The following is a 17318-nucleotide window of genomic DNA, read 5'->3' as shown; positions in this document are numbered from 1 at the left end:
CCCTATGGCATATATAGTACTACTTTCCCTTTTTATAGAGTAGAAACTAAAGCAAATATAGTTGAAATAGCTTTTCAAAAATGATGTAGCTAGTAATTAGAGAGTTCTCAGTTTCATGAAGCATTCCTAGTTGAACGGGAGAGACATACAGACACATAAATTAAGTTATATACAAACAAACAAATCCACACACAAGAAAAGTGTCAAAGCACTAACATAAAGTGAGGTAATACTGACCAACTGGGATTATTTTTAGACTGCTTGGATAACAGACCTCTCTGAAAAAATGTCTTTTATTTTGAGATATGACAAAAACGCAGAAAACTATGTGAAACTCTAGGGAAATAGAACTCAGGCAGTGGGAACAGCTAGGGCAAAAGCCATAAGGCTGAAATGAACTATTTGTGCTAGAGAAGCAAAAGTAAAAGGTGAATGTATTTGGAAAATTGGAAGTTACAGGGAGGACATGCCAACAACTTAGCATCACCCAGAATACTCTGATATGAGACCCTTATATCAAGAATTCCACTAAGGGAACAGATGAGGTTGGAAACCTTGGATTTGTTGAGACATGGATCTACACAGTAGTGTGTGTGTATGGTGCCTATTTACATCAAAGCTTCATTACTTGGGCTAGCAGCAAATAACCTACTGCCTACCATATCTTCAATCCTTCTGGAAGGCTCTCTTTCATAGAACCTGTTGTTTTATTTTGTTAATAAAAGTAAAGCCTCTGAATCCTTTACCAGATTGGGAACTCTTATTCATCATTTCACATATTCACCGGATATCCACCAGATATTTATTAAGTCAGGCACTAAGCTAGGCACTGGGAATGCAAATGTAAACTAACATAGGCAAGGTAACAAGACCTTTCTCTAGTTTTGATAGTAATTCACCATTGTACTAGACAGTGGCTGTCTAGTAATGAAAAATGACTGGATGAAGATTCAATCATCTAGGCCCTGTTTTAGCCTCCAAACATATTCACCTATGACTAAAGTAAACACATTGATTTTTTAATTTATAAAATGTGAATAATCACTAATATATTGTCAATTGCACTAGGTGGTTATATGATTCGAGTAAGTGAATATATGTGAAAACACTTTGTCCATCTTATACTTAGTATAATTTTATGTGATTATCATTTTTATTTTTTGCTAAAACAGGTTAAGATGACTTACAAATAATGTTATACAATAGTAAATGACTACCTCATATCTTTATTTCATTTAATAAGTTGTATTCAATATATCCAGTAAAAAACAAAGTATAAAAACAGTTTTATTTTACCAATTAAATTTTTAAGCACTTTTTTTTCCTATTTCATGAGAAATATTTACCAGTCCCCTTTCTTTCTCTCTTTCTTTTTTTTCTCCTCTCTGGTCCGTATCTTTGATCCTTTGGAATGAGTTAAATATTATGAAACACAAACATTGTTTAGTAAGGTGTGGCTATACCCACTGCATATTGCATACCCTCATTGTATATTTTCCTGTAAGGTGAGTTTTGAGCAAATGAGGTATGTAGAGTCATGTCCTATTTGCAAATTCTAGAAAAGAAGAATTTTTTAAACCAAAGTGTGGAGATTTTAAGTAGCAAACTATTTGCTGAATGTTTAGACAATTCAGAAGGCAATGTTACTGAATATTCTTAGGAAAGGGAAAGCTGTTCATCAAGGTTCTAGATCATTTTTCTATTCAATAATGAACTTATAAAGAAATATATTAATATTTTAAATCATGACTTTTTTAATACTAAAGAACCATGACATTTTTCTAATAATAAAGATAGCGGGTTTTTGAAAATAGATTGCAAAAAGAAAAATTCTAACTTGAACATCCCTGTTGATGGCTGAGAATCATTTAATATCCAGAAGCCTATTATTCAACAAAGAAAAGAATTTATTGAACTCTTAAATATTTCTGTTATGGGAAAATCATATTATCAAGCAATGAAATGCAAAAACACTATTATTTAGTACTTTTATATTTATATTTGTTTGTTGTATAAGTGATTTTTTGTAGAGCCACTCAAACCTTAGATGAAGAAATGTAACTAACTGGATGAGGAAACATCCCTAACTCAAAAACAACATTTAAGGACCAAATATGAGATGAAATGTTAGATGGTTACTATTACATTTTTAATTAACTCAGTTATAGTTGTATCCGGTAACATTCCAGTGATTTCTGCATTGGCCATGCATTCCAGTGACATCTGCATTGGCCACATCAGATTCAAAATGCTGCATTAGTCTTGTTTAGTAACGGGGAACACCTGAACTGTCAGATCACTGGCACACTGTCATGTGTTGTTCTGAAAACCCAACAGTGCACAAATATTGAACAACAAAAAATGTAATGGCAATCTTTCTAAGTGATTCACATAATATTTGAATTGTAGTGTGCCAATTTTTAAGCAGGAAGGATTTCCAACTAAAATAAACATTCTACTGACTGGTCTTTTATAAACAAGTTTCTACATTGACAGATTTTTGTGACTTTTTGTATTTAGCTAATCTCACCTAGTTTATCTGAAGAGCTTGTAGTACCACTGCGGGGTGACCCAGGTGTATTTTCATCTCTACTAGTTGTAATACCGGATGTTCCAGTTGTACCTGCTATAAAGGAAAAATGGATTGGGTTCATTCCCAGAATATCTTAAGCTATGAGATCACCAAATCTGACTTAAATGAACTTCCAACAAAAGATTACCAAAATATTTGTTTTTCTTTTAAAAAAAAATGTTTTAAACATTTATTTATTTTTGAGACAGAGAAAGAGCATGAACAGGGGAGGGGCAGAGAGAGAGGGAGACACAGAATCCGAAACAGGCTCCAGGCTCTGAGCTGTCAGCACAGAGCCCGATGCGAGGCTCGAACTCATGGACCGTGAGACTATGACCTGGGCCGAAGTCGGACACTTAACTGACCGAGCCACCCAGGTGCCCCTCTGTTTTTCTAGATCAATGATATTACCCTGTATACATTTTCAAAGACGTGCTTTGACATACATTTATTTATTTTTTCACTGGATTCTCATCACAATCCCACTCAATAAATTACATTCCCATTTTTTACTGATAAGAAAACTGAAGTTACAGATGTTAAGTGATTCATTCACTTAATTGCATGAATTGCATGATACTAGTTCTAGTAAAAGTATTGACATTTGAATACTGCTCAGGCAGGCTGTTTATTCGGGATTTTTTTTCTTCCCATCTGAAATGGTTATTGAAAATTTATCAAATGTATTTTTAGCCTGTATGTAGTTTTTTTATTTCTCTTAGCTCTATTAGTATGAACCATAAATATATATAATTTTTTGAGAGAGAGAGAGAGCAGGGGAGGGACAGAGAGAGAGAGAGAGAGAGAGAGAATCCCAAGCAGGCTCCGCACTGTCAGCACAGAGCCTAACGTGGGGCTTGAGCTCAGGGGCTCAAACACATGAACAGTGAGATCATGGCCTGAGCCAAACTCAAGAATTGAATTTTTAACCAAGTGAGCCACCCAGGTGGCCCTAGTATGAACTATATCTAGCAGACTTCCTAATTTTGAAAAAAATTTCACCAAAACTTAATAGAAACTATTTTTAAACATTATTTTAGTGTGCTTTTGGATTCCAATTTCAGCCATTTGTCATTTGCTATGCACTCTTAAATTGCTCCCTTTTTTTTTTTTTTTTTTGCTTCTTTATTTCTATTTTGATAGGTTCTATTTTCACAGTAACACTTTTATATAATCCCATGAGCACACTCCCAATTTTCTTTCAGGTAGTATCTATTGTTTCTCAACAAATAATAATAATTATTATATACTTATTATTATGTAATTATTATTATTAATATAAGTATTATTATTTCTTCTTCCCTTCTCTTCTTCTTCTGTGCTTTCCACTTTAGATACCATTTTCTTTCTTAATATTCATTGTTTTTACTTCTTTAATAAATGTGAACTTATCTGGCTCATGGACTTTAAATAATTTGACTACTATCTAATCAATAAGACTATCTCATCTTCCTTCTTATTCCTATCTATCTATTTATTAATATGATATTTTTAGTTGGTTAAATATGTGACATTTATGTATTTTTATTCAGCCTTTCTTTCAACTTTTGTTCTAATTTTAGAGCTATAGTTAAAAATAGTGCCCTCTATAGGGGCACCTGGGTGGCTCAGTTGGTTAAGCAACTGGCTCTTGGTTTCAGCTCATGATCTCATGGTTTGTGAGTTTGAGCCCTGTGTCGGGTTCCTGGCTCTGTGCTGACAGTGAGGAGCTTGCTTGGAATTCTCTTTCTCCCTCTCTCTCTCTCTCATTCTCTCTCTCTCTCTCTCCCCCTCCCCCATGAGTATTCTCTCTCTCTCTTTCAAAATAAGTAAACTTTACAATTCTTTTTTTTTTTTTTTTAACTTTTGTTTACTTTTGAGAGACAGAGCACAAGCAGTTGAGGGGCAGAGAGGGAGACACAGAATCCAAAGCAGGCTCCAGGCTCTGAGCTGTCAGCACAGAACCCAACAAGGGGCCTGAACTCACAAACAGCGAGATCATGACCTGAGCCGAAGTCCAATGCTTAACCAACTGAGCCACCCAGGTGCCCCAATAAATAAACTTTAAAAGGAAATAGTGCTATAACTTTTGGTCATTTTCAAAGCATCTCTTTGTTGCTTAATGCACTCACTCTACAGTGATTTTATTATGAAGGGCTCCATGGGTGTAATTTCTCTGAATTCCTTCATGTTTTCAAGTATTTCCCAATAGTTTGATACTTGAATTACATTTAGCTCGATTTAAAAACATTTAGCCTACATTTCTCTTCCTTGAGTTTCTTAATGATCCTACTTTATCTCACTAAGCCTGATACCAACCTGAATTTCTTTCATTTTAAAAGACTTTCTTTTTGCCTCAAGGTCCAGAGACTGTATCTTTCAAATCTGACAGTTTTCTAAAATAACTCACTAAATTGACCATTCAGGATTAATTCTTCCTGATATATGGAAGATCCTTTCAACATGTAAATTTAGGATTTCCCTTTTAATTACGGGACACTTGTCCTGACTTACAGTTTTACACATTGTTTCATTGTTTTTTCTTCTTCAGAAACTGAAATATATATATTATATATATATATATATATATATATATATATATATATATATGATATTTTTTTCTATTTCCTGCAACTATGTCTTTCTCTGATCCACTTTATTATTTTTTAAGTCTGAAATATTTTGGGGGATCTTTCCAATTCTGTCTTCTGCCTCTCCTGCTATGATTTCAATATCATGTATATTCTCTTTTGGGTAGCTTGTAACTTGGTCCTTATTTTTAAGATAATTTTTTTTCCAATATTACTCCTGAGTTTTCATCAGTTCCAATTTAACCTCTTCCTACTGTTTATCTATTTTTACCCTCAAGTTTCATAATTTATAGTTCTGACACCTATATCTGCAGTTTATTTCTTAATTTAAATTCTGTTTCCTCTGTTTCGTGACTAGATTTTTAGAATTTGCTTGCTGTTGCTGAAAATTGTTCAAAATGTATATGAGTGAATAGCTTTATATAGATATTAGCATTTTCTTTTTCTTTTTCATGTTTTTTTGTATTGGATTTTCTTGAAACAATGATGGCAGGAGATCCTATGCAGTAGGGACAGAGAGGCTTTTGCAATGGCTCACCAGATTTTGCAGATCGGGAGCTTCGTCTTAGGTTGTTTATGGTGAAGGGAAGCTTCTTCTTTATTTATTTTTTAAAGTTTATTTATTTATTTATTTTGAGAGAGAGAGAGAGAGAGAGAGAGAGAGATAATCCCAAGCAGGCTCCATGCTGTCAGTGCAGAGCCTGATGTGGGGTTTCAACTAATGAACCATGAGATCACGACCTGAGCCGAAATCAAGAGCTGGATGTTCAACCCAGGCACCCCGAGAAACTTCTTTTTAAGTGGCTTCTTTCTTTTGTCTGTCTTCTAATTCTTTTTTTAAAATTTTTTTTTTTTAACGTTTATTTATTTTTGAGACAGAGACAGAGCATGAACGGGGGAGGGTCAGAGAGAGAGGGAGACACAGAATCTGAAACAGGCTCCAGGCTCTGAGCTGTCAGCACAGAGCCCGACGCGGGGCTCAAACTCACAGACTGCGAGATCATGACCTGAGCCGAAGTCGGCTGCTCAACCGACTGAGCCACCCAGGCGCCCCTGTCTGTCTTCTAATTCTTAATTACTATCCTGTTTTCTTGAGGTTCTCGGCTTTAAATATTTCTCTTTTTTCTTTGACACCCAGGCTGCAAGGATTCTTCTACCTTCCAGTGCCCTTCCCTTGCCTTCACACAGTCTAGTGCCTTCTCATGGTTCTATGACTGCCAGTCTTCATTCCATGAACTCTCCAATCTTATTTCTTTCAACTCCACATCCACAAGAGCTCTGACTTGTGAGGTCTCAGATCTTCTCTCAGTAGTCTCCATTCAGGGTATGGCCCTTTCCCTCCAGGGATAAATCCTAGTTGATGCTCTCTATGTTCTTCCACTATTAAGCACTTCTTTATATTCCCCTTTCTTCTTGGATGCCCTGACCTGAATCTCAGCTCCACTATGAGCCCCAGAGTCATCTTTCCCAGTCATTGAAGTCTTAGTCTCCTCTCTCCTTCTAACCTCTCTAGGTGTTGGCTCTGTGATATTTATGGTTTGTAGAAGGAAGTGTGTGTAGATCTAATGTATGCAGCCAACATTTTCCTGACTCCTTTTTCCCCATTGGGTCTTTGAGTGTAAATGCTACTCAATTCTAAGATCATAAAAGCAAATTAAAAACCAGGTTAGTCCAGATCACACCCTGCTGAGGAAGGTATGGTTGAACACAGCTGGAAAGTCAGGACCAGCGTTGTCTGCTTTCCCAGGACTTGGAGTTCTAGTGCCTGCTTCCCCAGGGGTGTTGTCACCTCTGGTTCTGGAAGTGGCTTTAGGCAATACCCTAGGCATGGCTTAATTTTACAATAGAAAGAAGAATTAGGTAATTAAAATATGAAATGGATAATCTTTTGAGAATGGCTTATATAAGGACAAATGAAAATTTAAAACAAAAGGCTTAATTCTTTCTGGTGAAAGTAAGGAAAGAGACTTTCCCTTTCCTTTGCTTAGAACACAAATTTGTAATTTTAGGTTTTTTTCTCTTTGAAATGTGTGTAAATCTCCAAAACATCTAAATAGGCCTAATGACCTAGGTCATTCTAGGTCTTTCTCAAGGACCCGGGGGCTCTTTGAAATGTAAACATCAAGGGAGATAGTACCCTTATCTCCCTCTAGTTATAAAACTTCCTCTTGTCAAGTGGCTCAGTTGGTAAGTGTCAGACTTTGGCTCAGGTCATGATCTCAGTTCTTGGGTTTGAAGCCAGTCTGGGGCTCTGTGCTGACAGCTTGGAGCCTGCTTCAGATTCTGTGTCTCCCTCTCTCTTTGCCCCTCCCTTGCTGGTGCACTCTTTCTCTCTCTCAAATAAACTCAAAAATAAATAAACATTAAAAAAAAAAAAAAAACCCTCCTCCTTCAAGACTGGAGTTAATTTTCTCTGTATAAAATCAACTAACCAAATTGTCATCCCAACTACTAAGTGAATTTAAGATGAACTATGTATAATAAATGGGGTTTTAAGGTCCTCTTACTTGAGAACTAGTAATTTTTCTTAAGAATATGTATGTAAAGGGCTGTCTGCTTGGTGAGATTCCTTTCTGTTTTTACAATCTCTTAGTAAATTGTCTGTAATTTGCATCACTTTCTAGTTTAAGGCTCATTCAATTATAAAACTGTTTTCTTTCTCTACTACCTTTATGGACTGGGTCTCTGGGCTGAGAGAAGATTTTGTTTTCAAACATATTACCCCAACAACTGAAATATGACTGTTGTTATTCCCATGAAATTGAATATATCTCTAAAATTCTACCCAACTCACTTATGTTTTGAGTTTTTGCTTGTTAAAGTGTATAGATATAGTACACTGATCATAATATCATATAATGTTCAAACTAGAATAATCCTGTTGTTTTTAACCCTATCTAATCAGTTCTCTTACTAGAATTTCCTCTTGAGTTCCCATTCCAATGCTTGTCACTGAACATTTCTTTGATATTGACTATTTTCTGTCTTACATGGTATTTGCCTTTGCATGTATATAAATATTCATTTCTCCTGCTCAAAAAACAAGTTCTAAGAAAACAAGTACATTACTATTCTCCTGTGTTCTCTGGAGCATCAGTCTGATGCTCTGTGTAACATCAGTCTGATGTTACACACACAACAAATAGCTCTTGATTTATTTCTGATCTTCTTCAGTTTTGACATTACACAAATAATGATAATTAAATTCTTCAGGAAGCTTTGTCTCTGTAAAAATCGTAAGTAAAGAAATCACATTTCTCTTGTCTGGATTCATTCTGATTATGTTCATTCAGTACCTGAGGCTCGGGAAGTGTTTTCACCAACAGTTCCAGTGGTGGCTGCATTCTCCCCTTCAGTTGTTCCTAATTGAGAAGAACAATGGTGCTCAGTCCACAGTGGGGTTGCCAGATTTAGCAAATGATAACACAAGACATCCAGTTAAATTGGAATTCCAGATAAACAACAATCATGCCAATGGGACATACTTATAACAAAGTATTCTTTATTTATGTGAAATTCAAATTTAAATGACATCCTGTGTTTTCACCTGGAAATTCTAGTCTGCATCGATGGTTGTAATGAAAATGCCCAAGCTACTCATATTCATTTGTCCTAAAATAACAGCCATTAAAACTATAGCCATTGCTAAATTCATTTAAATGTCTCATAAAAACCTGAGGTCTCAGCTAAGCTCATGATGGAGCACCACCAAAATGCCCAGGTGAGCCTGTGCCTTGTCTGCTGAATTCCCAGCTGGGCTGCTATCAGTGAAAGGTCATCTAGTTGTGATGCCATCACCAGTTCCAGTGGTAGTTCCAACAGGTTCTCCTGTTACACTTGATAAACACAGTACTGGGACAGCATGTACATTACTGTAGCTTTAATCTAGTACTTTGGCATTTTTGAAGGGAAGATTTGGAGAAACCAGAAAAAAAATATCATACTGAAAACTTACTTCTTTTTGTACCATTCAACATCCTTCTTGGGCATTCGATTAACTAAAACAAGTTAAATCAGCAGGGTTCTGACAAAAGACTCTTCTGTTTTGTTTGGGGGATTTTGTTTTGTTTTTACAAAAACCATGGTCTCTGAATGACATTCTCTACTCACCTAACTTGCCTTCAGATTGTGTCACTTCACTACTTGGGGGTCTAGTTGCATCACTAGCTGATGATCCGGTAGTCCCTTTCAAAATCAAAAATAAATATGAATCATGATCTTTGGTGAAGCAGAACAGATTGTGCTGTTCTCTGCTTTCAAAATACTTTTCATATATTTGTTTACATATTGTTTCACATATTTGTTCATTTCTCTACTCAGTTCTAATTTGTAGCCAAGATTGGAAACCATGACCCTAATCCCACTCCAGACTCACAGTTTCAGAAGTCCTCAAGCAGGAATCTAGCAGTTTAAAATATATCACGTTTTGCTCTATATCACATCTGAGCTGATGTTGGAGAAACACTGCCATTAGGCTCATAAAAACAGGGATACTGAATACGTGCAGTAATAATTAAAACTAATCACTCAGAAGCCACTGGCAGCTTCCCTAAGGTCGGTAAGAAGTTGCTTTAGACCTTGCACTTCCATACCTGGTCTGCCTCCCATGGTCGAGCCCGGGGCAGTTGTGTCTCCATTTGTGTTCTCACGCCCAGGTGCTGTTGTGAAGCCCTCTGAAACCTCTGGGGTCCCTGACACAACAGTGGGGAAAGGGGTTTACTTCTCGAGTTGCAGGATTCTATATATCACTCTTTTCTGATAGGACAGCATTGAGGTTTCCAAGATAAAAGAATCTTGACTCCTAGGATTTCTGCAGCTAGATATCTAATATCAGCCTAATATCATACAGAGCTTAATCTTTTTTTAAGGTTATTTATTTTGAGAGAAAGAGAGAGTGGGGGAGGAGCAGAGAGAGAGGAAAAGAGAGAGAACCCCAAGCAGGCTCTGCGATGGCATCTTGGAGCCCGATGTGAGTCTTGAACTCAAAAACTGTGAGACTGTGATCTGATCCGAAGTCAGATGCTTAACTAACTGAGCACCCAGGTGCCCCACATAGAGCTTAATCTTTAGTTCAACCTGTGGTATATTCAGTGTATTTAATAGGCGCTAAAATGTGTATCTGACTTGCCTGGTTTCCCTGGGCTTGTCGCCCCTGTGCTTGGTTCCCTGGGTGTGCTGTCTTCACCTCCTCTTGCTGGTGCAGTAGGGCTGCCTGTTGTTCCTCCTGATAAAATACAGCAGTTTCAGAAATACACTAGACCTAAATCAACTCATTTAATCTTATAGAAATCCTCCAGAGCTGGCAGTATTATCATTCCCACTGATGACGTGGTGAAGTGAAGTGCTCCAGGCCACCCAGTTATTTGGCAACAGATCCAGGAGCCAAACCCAGGCAGTCTCACCCTGGAGTTGATACTCCAAATGTGCTTCTCAAATCAACTGTGGTAAGAGAGCAATTTTGTAAAATTTCCAATCTGCCCTATTTTGGGGGGAGGAAGGGGGAGAATGCCATAAAAGTGAAGAAATGAAAATTTAAAAAGTGAAACCAAAGAAAACATAAAATTTTATTCAATAGATACAAAATCACTGTGTCAAACTGCTGCTCAATTCTTACCACATCATGGACCAGTGAAACAAACAGTTCTGGATGGCATGCCTTTGTGGACCAAACTTGGAGCAGCCCTGCTCAAAACCATTGTACAGATTGTCTGATCCCCAAAAGAGATAGCTGATTGACTCATCATCATGACCCAGTAATTCTGATTCAAATTTTTGGAAATATAAACTAGATGGTCATTACCCTAAGAGTTCAGTAAATTCACTGATCTAACTGGAATCGACCAGTGTCTTGACTTGTGCTACTGTACATTATATCTTTTAATATGTTATTTTTATGCAAACTGTAATTTATTATAGTATTTAAAACAAAAATTTTAAATCAAGAAATCTGCTAGAGGAAAACAAATGTAGGAAAATAAAACCAGGCCATGGATTCATTAATAAATATGTAAAGCGAAGTCCCACTGCATATACTAAAGAAATGATTTTTAATGGTATGTAAAGGAGTTTTGATTTATCCTAAAAGCAATCAGAACAATTGTCGAATGACCTGAAGACAGTTGAATTTTTGGAAGTTCATTCTGGCGTGGTATTGACTAAAGAGTAAATTGGGACAGAAGTGGGGAAAGAGTGGAAATGTTCTCAACTTTGATATGCATCAGTTGCTTAAAGGGCTTGTTAATACGGTTTGTTGGGCTTCACTTCAAAAGCTTCTGAATCAAAGCAGATGGGCCTGAAAATCTGCATTTCTAAAAAATTCCCAGGAGACACTGAGGCTGATGGTCTTGGAACCACACTTTGAACACCTGTGGTTAGAGGAAGATGAGCCATGTGGACAACTGCAGGTATTAAGTGGAAACTGTTTAACACCTGAGCAAAAAGCAGAGGCAAATGTGACTCAGAGGAATTTTAAGAGGTGTTTGAAATTACTGACTGATTAAGGGACAGGCTTGTTTGTTTTTAATTAAACTCATCTATGCTTAAAAAATGTCAATAATATTTTATTCTTGAAACCAACAATAGTTAAAATTTAGTCAATGATGCACAATGATAAGCATATTCTCACTGGCTTTTCTTGGATGCATGCTCTTATGCACAGATCACAAAACTGCGGGGCCATTACAGAGGAGGATAAGAGTTCTGGGTTCTAATCCTGCCTCTGCCAGTTTTGAGACCTTTTATTATTTTCTTCTTTCTGGGCATAAAAATACCTAACTGCCATGGTGGTAATGTGAATTAAATTACATATTTTCCATTTGAGAATAACTCAGAAGTTTTAGTGTGCCATATAAATATTATTGAATATATAAATGCAATATAAAGTGCAAGTGGGGGATAGGCAAAGAGAGAGAGAGAGACAGACAGACAGACAGACAGACAGAATCACAAATAGGATCTGCCCTGTCAGCGCAGAGCCCAGTGTGGGGCTCCATGTTATAAACGGTGAGATTAGGACTTGAGGCAAAAATCAAGAGTTGGATGCTTAAATGACTGAGCCACCCAGGCACCCCCTAAAGTTCTACATTTTAATTATGTATAAAAAATACCTAAGGCTGATATTGTACCTAACTCAGATATCTTTATTTTATACACTATTGTCCTGAGAAGCATTGCCTGAAACCAGTTGCTTAGCTGTGGATGGTATACTTTGTTCTGAATTCAGTTTACCTGCCATGTGCCCAGGACTGGTGGGGGCGGGGTACACTACAGTCGTGCCTGCAGTGCCAGCACTGACGGTCACGGGAAAGGGAGTTCCAATAACACCTGCGAAAAACATGAAATGAGCTTCTCATGTCAAGTATACTTGGATTTTGTTTCCAATGGGTGGGTGATTTAACTATTCAGTCAGTTCCCACTCCAGAAAATGAAAGTGTGAATCCAGTGTCTTTTTGTCCAGAGTTCCCTAAGATTTTGTTCTACTATAATTTCCTCAAAGATTTTGGTTTAGTTTTTACTATTTTGTTGTTGTTATTGCTTTTTTTTTTTTTTACAGTTATGTTCTAGGCATCTTAAATTGGGTCATGCTAAGTCTTCATATATTTGTCTCAATGAGGTTGCTTTCAAATAAATGGAATCTTAAGCTCTAATCACACTGTCACTCAGGGATAATAACAATGATGAAATATCATGAAAGAGCTAATTGCAACTTTTACACTTAGAATGCCTAAAAGAGCAAAATACATCATTAGATATACACATGTTTTCTCTTATCCTATATATTACTTTTTTAAATTTTGAGTTTGATGTTATTTATTTCTGTTATACTCTACTAATAGTTACTGATAAGGAAAAAACTAAAACTGGAAACCATATTATAGCCAGCCAATATAAACTGGTCGAAAACAAGATAAATTCAGGCTTTTTAAAGAATTTTAAATCAGTGGGAAAAGCTCAATAAATTACTTGTTCGCAACGTTTTGTCAAAAGCAAAACTCTCATATAAATTCTTTCTTAAAAACCCAAAGTTACTAATAATTTTCCCTGTTAGATTTTTTTTTCACATATAAAACCAGGAATTAATATACTAACCTGTAGTAAAAGGTTCACTCAGAAGAGTTAGAGTTGTCCCTGATAAGAAAAAGAGAAATGATGTAAATTTGTCTGAACTCAAGGGAAAATACTGGAAAGATTGCTGGATTGTTAGTTTTCAATATGTAGTAGTTTGTAATATATTTAGCACTGAGAGTTAATAATAAAATTTGATTTCAGTTTTAAAATAATGATATCATGGGGCGCCTGGGTGGCTCAGTTGGTTAAGCGTCCGACTTCGGCTCAGGTCATGATCTCACGGTCTGTGAGTTCGAACCCCGTGTCAGGCTCTGTGCTGACAGCTCAGAGGCTGAAGCCTGCTTCAGATTCTGTGTCTCCCTCTCTCTGACCCTCCCCTGTTCATGCTCTGTCTCTCTCTGTCTCAAAAATAAAAAAACGTCAAAATTAAATAATGATATCATAATGTACTTTACAATGCATATGTGTATGGGTGAAGGGGCATGGATATGCATGTGTATACTATACACACATATGCTGAATTCCAAATACAAGGTAAATGCAATAAATGTATATCAATAATGACAAAGTTAATTCTGTGTTAGCAGAAGCTAATGTTGAAGTTAATGACTTCTTTTACTCTGTTTCTGGTGGTCAGTGCCTTCCATATTTGTCTACCAAGTGGCATTTAGTCTATATTTGGAGTAGTGGGAAGAAGAAATATTTTTTAGGATTTGTTTTTATAATTTTATATAGTAGGTTTATGGAGATAAATTTGTAGTTACCAGTAAACTCCTGAAGGAAGAGGCCATATTTTTACTTTGCCTTCCCAGTGCCTGCCCCTCCAACCATTCCTGCCAGGAATACATTAGCAGTTTATTAACTGTTTATTGCCAGGGGTGCGGTGTACTCAAAATTAAGCCTTTGTTAAAATCTGTTTTTCATAAATAGCAAAATCAGCTATTTTCTGTATTTTCATCTTAGTCTCTATTGAAAAGCCCTGCAAATCTATTATTTATATGGAAATTCACACTTTACAACATTATAGTATTTTGCAACTTACAAAAGAAGAAGAAAAAGTGTCTCACACAACCTCTCTATTTGATCCTCATTCTTTGTTCAGCCACCATGGCTGCTTTTCAGCGTCTCATACCTGCTATTTGCAGTTCCCTGGCCTTGGAACACAGTTCCTTATTCTTCTCCAAGTTAAACCTTCACTGGTCAGTTCTCAACTCATCTTTTCCTCAGCCTTTCCTGACCATCTTGACTTGTTCAAATCTCTTCTCCACCTAACTCACTCCCATTTTAAGCACTTCATAGCTCTTGTCATTGACGGAAATTTCCATTTGTATTTGTAATTGCTTGATTGATATCCATCTTCCTCACTAGACTATAGGTTTTATGAACACAGGGATTGTATCTATTTTAACTCATCTTTATATCTCTAATGATAGCAGAGTGCCTAGCACCTAATAGGTGATAGATAAGTATTTGATAATAGAAGGAAAGAAGGAAAAATATTATGCTTATTCTGCATATAAAGAATTGGGCTCAGAAAAGCTATGTGATTTGTACAAGATAGATGCTAGTCAGTGACAACGCTGGGACTAAATCCAAGTCATCCAGTACCTAGGACTATAACCCAAATGGCTTTTTATATAATATAAAAATATTACGTATAAAATATCTATGTATAAAAATATCTATGTATAATGAACTACCACTTGTAGTTTTTTTAATTATCCATTCATTATATCAATGGAAATGTTATAAGTTAGACTAGAAATATATAATACCACATCAAATAAATAATAAAATATCCTTTCTTGATTACTTCAAATATGGATATTATAAATATGTTAAGTAGTTTGAGAGAAGGTTTATGTGAGAATTCTCAAAATTAGTGTCAAGCTTTAGTTGAGAAGAATTTTTAAATCAGTGTCAAGAAGACCATCAACAGACCAATTCAGATCTTATCTTTTCTCATGGATGAACACATTAATTGGACACTGAATTAAAATGCCTTGCTGATCTGGATGCAAGGATCACATAGAAAGACTATTATTCCATGGCCCACAGAGACTATCAAGATTATCATGATGCAGCAGGATACATCGTGATACTTCAAAAGAATATGTTGCAGATTTCATTTCCCAGTATAGATATAACCTTTAGGGAACTGCAGTGATTCCAGTTTGAGCTCTTTCAAATTGAGCACAATAACATTTAATTAAAAGCAGCATTATCACATGGAACAGAATCAAAATCTTCTCCACGGTTTCCACATTTGAATATTCTCTGATCAAATGGAGTCAAGGGGAACATAGTGGCTCACCATAGATGGTAGAGCACAGACTGCAAATATTTTTAGCGTACGAAGGAGAGAACACATTTATAGGCCTTTCCTCGCAATTGGTATGGCTAACATGGCAACAGGCTCCAAAGTGGATCTCCAGGACCCATCTTAAATCAGGGCCAGAAGATTTATCTAAACTAGTCACAGATTGGAGTACATACCAGTTGGGCTACTATATATAATATAGCAGTTATTTCCCCCCCCAAATAAACTTCGGAAGATATGTCTAAAATTGTTGATATAGTGATAAAAATATGGATAAGTTTTTACTAACATGAATAGAGAAGAATCCACTTTTCTTCATGGGTTAATGACCAAAACTGATAAAGCATTACTGTTCTCATTAATTTTGGCATCCATAACCACTGCAATTACAGTTAATATTTTCCTTCACTTACAAATGAACACATATGCTTAAAGGACTTGATATTGTGAATTACTATGTATCAGCTGCTTTGTTGCCAAGAGGTAACTGCTCATAATAAGAGCTGCCAAAATATTGATAGCTCTGTGCATTATGAACTAATAGTCCACTCCAAAAATTTTCAAAGTGATTGTGTTGATTTATTTTTACCTCATAAGCTTAATTAAAAAATAATTTAATTTACCTTGTTTATTTTCCACCACATAATAGACTGAATAATTAAAATAAAATCTTGCAATTAATTTTCCAGCTACTACTAAGATTTTCTGATTAAAGAATCATTTTAATTTTTATAAAAGTATTATTTTGCCATTTTCCCTGAGTGGATTCCATTTTGCTTAATATTAACTTCTGAAAGATAAGCTTAAGGAGTATCCATAATATTTTTCCTAATAAACAACAATTTTGGTACTTCAAAGTTTGCAGTTTTTCTAAAATATGATATTTCTGAAAAAAATAACCCAGGTTTTGATCCAGAAAGTAGTTGGGTTTCTGATTATAAAAAATACTAAACTTCTTTACTAAAATCTAAGTTCATTTACACAATAAATTATTCTTTATAAAAATGTTAATAGTAACTGGTCACCTGGGTGGCTCAGTCAGTTGAGTGTCTGACTCTTGGTTTTGGCTCAGGTCAGGAGCTCACGGTTTGTGAGTGAGAGCCCCACATCAGGCTCTGCGCTAACAGTGCAGAGCCTGCTTGGAATTCTCTCTCTCCCTCTCTTTGCCTATCCCCTACTTGCTTTCTCTGTTTCTCTCTCAAAATAAATAAACTTAAAAAAAAACTTAGTAATAATAGAGTTGATTTCACTGAGTCTTACTGTGTATTATTCTAAGCTGCACCATTACATTTACTCTTTACTCAAGTCCTGTAATAAAGATATTATATCCTTCCCACTTAATAAATGAGAAAACTAATGTTCAGAGTGTTTGAAGATTTAAACTAGGGTCATACAGCTAGTAAGTAGAACAGAAGAGATTCAAATTCTTATTTTTCTGCTTCTACTTCCCACTACACTGAGGTGACTTTCTATAATATCCCAATGTAATTATTTTCTTTCTATGATGGATACTATTTTAGAATAAGCTCCTTATGCAAATTAGTTGTAACACTCTAAGATTTTAACTTTTTGAGAAAGTAAAAAAAATGCATTTTAAGATATCAAATCATTATGTCACAAAACCCACTTTTTAATTATATGAACCAATATCCTATATGGTCAATGAGCTTTTTTATAGTTTAATAGAAAATTACTACATAAATCATAAATTTTAACACAACTACCAAATTGAAATTGGAATCTGAAATTATATGCAACTATTTCAATAACTAATTTATATTAAATTCAA

General features: G+C 35.7%; 1 protein-coding gene across 1 annotated transcript in view; it reads right to left on the bottom strand.

Annotated features, from left to right (window-relative positions):
• Positions 1-17318, bottom strand: part of MUC19 (mucin 19, oligomeric) — a 116487-nt gene that overhangs the window by 47425 nt on the left and 51744 nt on the right. Inside the window, 7 exon segments of the mRNA XM_042993686.1 lie at positions 2531-2626; positions 8439-8504; positions 9253-9454; positions 9735-9833; positions 10242-10366; positions 12370-12465; positions 13231-13269. Of these exon segments, the coding sequence (XP_042849620.1) occupies positions 2531-2626; positions 8439-8504; positions 9253-9454; positions 9735-9833; positions 10242-10366; positions 12370-12465; positions 13231-13269 (723 nt within the window).

Source organism: Panthera tigris, chromosome B4 (genome assembly GCF_018350195.1).
Source record: "Panthera tigris isolate Pti1 chromosome B4, P.tigris_Pti1_mat1.1, whole genome shotgun sequence".
In the NCBI taxonomy this organism is placed as follows: Eukaryota; Metazoa; Chordata; class Mammalia; order Carnivora; family Felidae; genus Panthera; species Panthera tigris.
The sequence above is the reverse complement of the archived record's forward strand: the minus strand, read 5'-3'. Positions and strand labels throughout refer to the sequence as shown.